The sequence below is a fragment of the Musa acuminata genome, chromosome BXJ2-4, assembly GCF_036884655.1.
Source record: "Musa acuminata AAA Group cultivar baxijiao chromosome BXJ2-4, Cavendish_Baxijiao_AAA, whole genome shotgun sequence".
Classification (NCBI taxonomy): domain Eukaryota; kingdom Viridiplantae; phylum Streptophyta; class Magnoliopsida; order Zingiberales; family Musaceae; genus Musa; species Musa acuminata.
Window position 1 is genome coordinate 8,080,980 of NC_088341.1, and position 8,892 is coordinate 8,089,871.

The following is an 8,892-nucleotide window of genomic DNA, read 5'->3' on the forward strand; positions in this document are numbered from 1 at the left end:
CCGTAACCCTCCAATTAAGATTGTCTCTATAAATTTAGCCATATTTATTTATACATGGAAAGTAATATTAATGATTTTAAAGAAAAAATAATGTCAACTTTCCATGTTATTCTCATTTCCAAACCCTCTTTGCTATCACTATCTAAAAAACTATTTCCTAACATATTTCTTTCTTTAAAAATAACTTTTGGATTTTTTTAGTTAAAGTTAATATTAGTTAAGTAAATATCTATTTTTATAAAAAAAAATAACAAAAACACTAATAAAAAAGAAAAAAGATTTTTCGCCCTTTTCTTGTGTCGAATAAATGACTTGTAAGACTATTAATCCCTCATAAAATGATTTTTTTTCTTTCATTTTTTCCATTCATGCTTTGTATTCTTTTTCTTTGTATGTCTATTGTCTGTTACTAAGAACAAGATACAAGTAATGAATTCTGGACATCCTGCAAAATGAAAAAAAAAAAAAAAAAGCAAAGCAACTAAAAAGGTTTACAGATTTTTTGATCATACATAATTGTATGGATCAACAAACATTCGACATTTTTTACCAACTCGATGTTAAGGAATCTCTGTACCTAGAAATTCATTTCGTACAATTTTACCATCTTGATGTTGAGGAATCTCTGCACCTAGAAATTCATTTGGTACAATTGAATCTTTTCAACTGTTTCTTTTTAAGAACTAAAAACCTTGTGCCAAAATAGCAGATGCCAAGAAGAACAAAATACCTTGGACCCGTAATAGGTCTTGAAGCACTATTTCTACATCTCCCTGACCAAAGCCCCCCACATTGGGATTGCTCGTTAATGGTTGATCAAGCTTGATGGATTCACCCTCTGAAACAAGAAGTTCTAGTCCTAGAGGTATAATATCAACCACTTGATGTCCATTCGACGTAACAACTATGGTTATTTCATATCCCCCTTTTTCTTTACATACTATTTTGTTTAGTATACTTGCTGATGTAGCATTATAGATTGTATTATTACTTTTGCCACCATCAGGATAAATCTGACCCCTTCCTCTGTTCCCACCTATGTATATGGAATACTTTAAGAAGTGAACGTCTTTCTTCGTAGCAGGGTCGGGGGAAAGAATTGGAAAGATGATTTCACTATATTTCTGACCAGGAACAGAACCTATCACAATAATATTTCTTTTATTGGGACGATAAATCTGAAAAGATAGATTTCCTATCTTTTCTTTCAACCCAGGAGAAATATGATCAAGCGGGGCTAATTCGAATCCGTCGAGTAAAATGAGAACAACCGCCACATTCAAAGTCCCCTTTTTACCATTAGCAATAACTTATTTCGGTTGCTTATCATAAGGGATTTGAACAACTACTTCAAATATAGTATCAGGAAGCACAGCTTGCGGAACTTCAATATCCACGGGTTTATTAGCTAAATGACAATTGGCACATATAATTCGTCCTGTTGCTTCTGGGTTTTCATAACCCTGCTACCCAAAAATGGGATATGCATTTGAAATAGATGCCCGAGTTATTACATATATCATGATCGATACGAAAATGGATCGAGTCATCTTTTCCTTTACCCAAGAAAAAATATTTTTATTTTGCATGTCCAATCATTGATCCCAAAATTTCTACAATAAATTAGATAGGTAGCTAGTATAGTTCCCTATACATGAGTCTGTCATTATACTAAAATAATTATACTGGAATATAAGACGAACACCTTGAACAAATAAAAGTATAAAGAATTAAGTCAAATTGAAAATACTTTCTTTATACACAAAGAAAGATTCTGATTTGATTGATATAATAAGATCAAATGAGTTTTTTATACATTTATTAAATGATAAATTACTATAGGAGATACATGATTTAAAAAAAGGAAGATCCAATATTTCACAATTGTATCTAGAATAACTGGAAAAGTAGAAATATAATTTGATAGTTATGATCCAATCCAAAATTGTTGTAGGCCGAACCAATCATTAGTTCCCAGCCATGGGTCCGAGTGAAATCCGATCCATAAATCAGTAACTAAAAGAATAGAAAAAGCTTTAGAAATTCCTGAACCCAAGAATTAAGAATGACAAGTTCTTCATTACTCAAAATAAAACAACCATTTAGAATAGCGAAACGGATTATATTTATCGAGAAATGCAAAATGATATGGAGATCATATTCATTATGTGCTTTAACTAATTGTATTATTTCCTTGTGTATTCCTATATGAAGTTTTTGTATATACATTTTCGGGTACTCCTTTATTATTTTGTCCAATAGTAATAGTTCTTCTAATTCTATGAATCTTTCCAGAATGTTTTTCTCTTGAATATGATTCAAAAAATTTTCGGATTACCTAGTATTCCACCAATTAGTAACCCAAGGTTCCAAACATATTTATTAAATAAGAAAAAGATCCATCAGGGCAAAAATAATAGATGCAAGATATGGGAGGGAGGCCGATGCTTTCTCTTTTTTCTTTTTTTCTTTTTTTTTCTGTGAATTGAATTGTTAATGAACCTGCTTCATTCGTTGACTCTATCCGATCTGATATTTATTTGAAGCACGAGTTGTATAACAAGGTATTGACCTATGGGTCTATTCCTTTCCTATTATTGTGTAATAATTTTTTTTATTTAGAAGGAATATAGACATAGAATAAGAGTCCTTTTCGGATGAAAATGAGAAAAAAAAAAGAAATAAATATTATTCCAGATATCTCAATTGGGCAAATTTGAACCAATTTTATTTTCATTCGTTCCTTTCGATGAATACTTGAAAACCCACCTGAAATAATGAATCGAGTTTCGAGACGAAAAAACTCCTCCTGGATCAATTAATTCTTTCGAAATGTTTCACCGTCTAACTAGAAAATGGTATCAATTCCAAATCTTAGGCTTAAAACGATGAATTCTGTATTACAAAATATATGTTCAGATAGATTTGATGAATTTATATCTATACTTATTAGATTAGATTAGTTAGTTAGATTATACCTTTTTCTAGTATAAAAGAATGAAGAAACTTCAGTTGTATTAAAAGAGGAATTAGCAAGTTCCTTCCTCTATCTTGAGAAAATATTTATTCTTCACTTTAGTTCGTTTCAAAATACTTCAATTTGTGGCGCAAGAAATAGGCTAATTCAATAGTTTTTTGTTCAATTTCTCGTGGAGTAAAATTCTTATCAGTACGAGTCAAGGGAATGACTCCTTGGTCTCTAATTTCCATATAAAGGACACGATGAGGATAAAGACCCTCTTTAACCTCTATTCTGATTGATTGGATATCTCTCGTAAAGAAGCGAAGGAAGATGGGACGACTTTTTCCATAAATCCCCAGTGAAAAATACACACTATTCCTTCTTTTCAATCGAATCGATCATAACCGCTACCTACGTTCCATAAAATTATGCACAAATACGAGCTAATGAATAGACCTGCGATCCCATAGAAAGACATCATGATCCCTTGTGGAAAATAAATAATTTGCTGAGATGGAAATACGGATATCAAATTCCTACCAAGATAACTGGAAGTTCCAACCACTAAGAATCTTAGTGAACCTAAAAAAAAAAGGATATAAACCTATTAAAATTACTCATTTTTCGAGACCCGTTATAAGTTCTATCCATATATGTTTCGATCGTCAATTCATACTATACTAGATCCAGTTACATTCGATTAGAATTGAACGAATAACCCAAATAAATTTGACTTTACCTTTCTTGATCGCGAAGTAACTTTCATCAACTAGCATTATTCTGATGTGAAAAATTAGGAAAGTAGTTGATTAGATACATTGACTTTCTATTTAAAATATTCACTAATCCATTTTGAACCAGCTATATTCACATATACATGCATTTATGCAAATATCATATATCGGAAAGATCCACATATCATACCATATTACACGAGATAAATATCTGTATTATCATCCAATGTTAAAATAAATTGATAAGATTCGATACTATTGGGTCTATAAAATCTTTTTTTTTTGGACACGAAGAAATAAGGAAACCATCGAAATTACCGGAAATATTAGCCCCACTAAACGCACAAAAATAGAGGGTAAGTCGGGATTTGATTATTTTGGGCGTCCTCGACCGAACACAAGCTTTCCCTTCGTGGCCATAAAAGCCTTTGGATAGAGAGAGAGAGAGAGAGAGAGAGAGAGAGAGAGAATGGCGGTGGCAAAAGGGGAGATGGAGGCGACGGCATGGGGGAGGATTCCATAAAATGGTGTCGCCAACCAGGACGCATCTTCGGCGAGATTCAACACCTCTGCTGTTGCCGCATATAACAAGGCCCGAGGCCGCAGATTTCGGCCGCACTAATCACACGCACGTTCATATACCCACCCCTACGTTCGGCCCCCTCGTTCACCGCCTGTCATGGTCGAATGCCACTCGTTGCGCTGCTGTGGAGACATGTTCGCACCGCCAACGACGAAGCTAGGGTTCCGCCACGCCGTGGTTCCTGTCGGGAGATGGGGCGGGCGACGGAGCGGCCGGCTGGAATTGTCGGGTTTGAGACCTTCGTTACTTCGGATCCAGGCGGCCTTGCCAGGACAGGAGTCGTCGCCCGAGTCGGCGAAGCGGTGCTGTGATTCCTCTGCTCCAGGTGCCACTCTCATCCCCACGGTAATAGATCGTTCGTTCCCTGTTGTGTCTCCTCGGAGGGCTACCTACGGAATCTAAAGCCCAAAATGACACCTTTTTCTTGTGGGCAGATGCTACGAACGCCCCTCTGCGTAATTATCACGAGCGGCGCTTCACTTATTGAAGCTTTTGTTTGTGATTTTTGATTTATTTTGTAGTTATATAGGCTGCCGGGGTGGTAGCATGGGGCGGTTCTCCGCCAAAAATGTTGTCGGCGACCCTTGTTGTCGTCTTGTACGTCATCCAATTTGGCAATTGTCAACGAAGGTAAGAATGTTCAGGTCGGTTGATTGTGGACTTGAGGAATCTTTGAATTCCGAAGGTAATAAATTTGACTTGAGAGACTAGAGTTCATACGATGATGTCCTAGAAAATAAAACTTCAGTTGTTATGGTGTGGGGCAAAATCAATTAGAAAGATTGCTGGAAATCGAAAGATACATTACGTAAGTGTCTATGAAAGTTGGTATTTTTTTACTGGAGTAAAGTTTTCTTGGAAATTTATGTGCTTTGAAATGTTAAAAATCTGATTTTTCTGAGTTAAATTGCCTGAACGATTAATGTTTTGTCGGAAAGGCATGAAAGTTCTCATGAGTATGACAGCGTGATGGATCATTATATTGGAAACTTGTTTTTGTGACTAGCTTCTGCACTTTGTAGAAAGATTGAACTTTTTTGGAGTTCTATATATTCTTGATTCAGATTGTTGTTAAGTTTAATTCTGAAACTGACTATAGGTTCAAGCTACCTGACTACCTTTGATGTATGTATAGGTAGATACCTTGTTCTGAGGTCAGCTGTTACAGGATAAATAAAACTTTGTTCTTACTGGATTTTTGTTTGTTAAAATAGGAACATCCAGCTATGTGTTGTCCACTGTTGGAAATTCAACAAACATCTTATGGCATGAATGTCCAGTTGGAAAACGTGAAAGGCAGAAGTTATTGAGCCAAAAGGGATGTGTCATATGGATCACAGGTCTCAGTGGTTCAGGTTTGTCTTAATGCTCTAAATCACTTTTTGCATTTTTAAATAGCTTTTGGAGATGGTATTTTACCAACGTGATTGTGCCTGCTTTGGATAATGCTTCTTGTTCAAGATGTGCTCTGTGTATCTATCTTAACTTTAGTTTTGTTGCATACATTTTCTCTAAGTTTCCTTATGTTCAATTCTCATTCAAGTGACAGATTAGCATACCTTCATATGTAATATATTTTTCATATAGCTATTCAGGCCTTAAATTCTGATCCAATTATACTTTGCTGGTGTTTTCCATCGCCGATTACAGGATATTGCTAGAATGTAGTCTGATCGCACCTCTAACACAATCCGACACATTAAATAAATATTAGCACTAGATCATGTTGATCACTATATTATATATACATAAAGATTAAATCATGACTGCAAATTCTATACCTTTAATAATGCTAAGATGTGGTAATCTAGCAACAAAATATCAAATTGACATTCATTCTGTAGCATGATATTTCCATTGTAAATGGTATTTGAAACCTTTTTTAAGAATAAGGATCCCTTTTTAAGAATAAGCATCTATGTGTTGTTATCCACATCTACCATGAATTTGTCAAGTGCAGGTTTTAGGCAAGTCCACACCAAAAATTTTAATCATCCTGTATGCTAGGAGAAACAAACTATTATGAGCCATCCTGTATGCTTTATACTGCGTAGGTTAATAGACTAATTAGTCTACTAGATACAATGTTACCTTATTACTAATAATTTTCAAATTCTGTTGTAGTAGCTAAAAGAAGTGATGTGTTTGGTTCCTATGTAGTGCAATGTCACCAGCGACGTTTTTGCCATTATAGCTCTTTTAGTATAGGTGCAGTTTTGTTAGCTTTTACTTGTTCTATATTATATTTAAGCAATCCCTCAAAATAGAGCTAGTCATTTACTTTCCCCTTTACAGTCCACTGAATTTGGCATATAAATTCTATAGAGCATATCAGTTAAAAGTAATATCAGGGTACAATGCATTTGTTTCAAGATTTTGAAATTATCTTGCTTGTGGGTCAGATGTTGGACTGTTCTTATATCTTGCACCTGTTTCTATGTCAATGTATCTTTTGCTTACGGGCAAAGATGACTACACTCAGAATCTGTGTTGTGTATTAACTGTGTATTCATGTTCTAGGTAAAAGCACTCTTGCATGTGCTTTGAGTCGAGAGTTGCACTACAGAGGTCATCTTACTTACATCCTTGATGGTGACAATGTTAGACATGGCCTGAATCGAGATCTTAGTTTCAACGGAGAAGATCGTGCCGAAAACATACGCAGAGTTGGTAAGTTTCATTGAATATTTTCTTTATCATTAAAATCAGTGATAACAAGTTTGTCCATTTAAATCATTTGGCTTGCTTAACCTAGTTGCTCCTGGTTTTTCTCAGTGGATTATGTTTTCTGTGTTTCATTTTGTCTATTCGAAGCACCTGATATGCTTCTTATTCAACCAAAACATAACATTCACTCCTGTGGGATTCTAAAATATCATTTGACAGGAGAAGTAGCAAAACTATTTGCGGATGCTGGTCTCATTTGTATAGCCAGTTTAATCTCTCCATATAGGAAGGAAAGAGATGCCTGCCGTGCAATGCTATCAGATTCTTCATTTATTGAGGTTATTGCTCCTTTGTGGTGACTTGAACACCAAGTATATGATGATAGCTGGCTTTGTTGTCTAACAATACCAAGTTATTCAGGTTTTTCTTAATATACCTTTGGAGGTCTGTGAGGCAAGAGATCCAAAAGGTTTATACAAGCTTGCACGAGCAGGAAAAATAAAAGGTACACTCACATTTGTTAGGATTTATGTATACGTAGACATATTGCATAATGCCTAGACCTGAAATAAACACTTTGAAGAAAATACACTTTATTGTTCATAATTAGAGAATCCTTTTGACTTTGCTTGCAGGCTTTACTGGGGTAGACGATCCATATGAATCACCCTTGGATTGTGAGGTAAGTGTTGGTCATTATATATTAATTCGAGATGTTTTGTTGTATTCTAATACATGTCTAAATTTTCATGTTATATACTTTGGTGTTATATATGGTATTATCTTCTCCAACCCTTATATACAACTAGCAAAATTGCATCAATTATTGGGTTGTTTTTTCATATTTAATTGGAAGAATTTGGCTGTACTTATATTGATTGGGATGCTGATGAGAGTTTGACAGTATCTTATTGAACCTGCTGGAGTTTCAATAAATCAACAATTGATCTAAGAAACTTTGATTATGATATGTGAAACATAATGAGTGTTTTACTTTTTTTTTTCCTTCAATTGCTGGAGTGTTTTTAAATTGAACCGTGACAAGTGATTGGTCACATGCTATTTTTTCAATTCTTTTGGCTCATTATATTAGTGGTGTTCATGGTGTGTCTAGTCTTGATACAATGAATCATGAAATATTTGCATACTTTTAGTAGGATAGGAGAACAACTAATCGGGGCATCTTCAATTGGCATTATTCATGCGATCTTCATGTGATTATATTTCATTCTAAACCAGCTTGATCAGTTGAAACTTATCCTGTGATGACTCACCTACTGTGTTTCTTTTCATCATTCATTTGCTTAGTATTTGGAAATTCTATTTGGTAGAAGCGACAAGCAGCATCAAATTTTGTCTCCTGGCTTTGATACTAATTCATAACCTCCTAACCTGTTTTCCTGTAGATTTTATCAGCATAAAGTTGTGACTGCAGCTTTGTTGAGATTTAAAGTTATTTATTCATTCGATATGACTCTGATATTGGCCTCTTACACGTTTGTTTCTTGCCCTAACTGGTTGTCTCAGATAGTAATACAACAGATCTGATGTTGGCCTCTTACTCGTTTGTTTCTTGCCCTAACTGGTTGTCTCAGATAGTAATACAACAGAACGATGGCAAGTGTCCTACTCCAAAAGCTATGGCTGAGCAAATCATTTCGTTCCTCGACAACAATGGGTTTCTGCAGGCTTAATGTGACCTGCTGTGTCCACAACTCGTGGACCGAGCGAGATGTCAAAATAATTGCTTGTCTGTAGATGATCTCTCTGTCGCATTCTGATGTACAAGCACAGGTCATAAAGTCAGATTATTTTGTAGTTATGATTAACAAAGAATTATTTCTAATGTTAGAGCACTTTGGGGTATTACTGACCCATCGAGCATCTTTATTCAGATAGGTGAATGCATTATTACATTAGTAGGTCTCGTATTTGAGATCGCCTAT

The 8,892-nt window shown here is 35.0% G+C and overlaps 1 protein-coding gene across 2 annotated transcripts; it reads left to right on the forward strand.

Moving 5' to 3' along the window:
- The first annotated feature begins 4,119 nt into the window (after nucleotides 1-4,119).
- LOC135609841 (adenylyl-sulfate kinase 3-like) lies at nucleotides 4,120-8,819 on the forward strand. 2 transcript variants are annotated; one of them, XM_065103542.1, is made up of 7 exons: nucleotides 4,120-4,604; nucleotides 5,494-5,634; nucleotides 6,800-6,949; nucleotides 7,166-7,284; nucleotides 7,367-7,451; nucleotides 7,582-7,628; nucleotides 8,474-8,819. In XM_065103542.1, exons 1-7 carry the CDS (start codon nucleotides 4,376-4,378, stop codon nucleotides 8,492-8,494), a joined length of 792 nt encoding a protein of 263 aa, XP_064959614.1. In that variant the 5' UTR covers nucleotides 4,120-4,375; the 3' UTR covers nucleotides 8,495-8,819. The 2 variants fall into 2 exon arrangements, with proteins under 2 accessions (XP_064959614.1, XP_064959613.1); XM_065103541.1 differs by having other exon boundaries at nucleotides 8,542-8,819.
- Nucleotides 8,820-8,892: the final 73 nt, after the last annotated feature.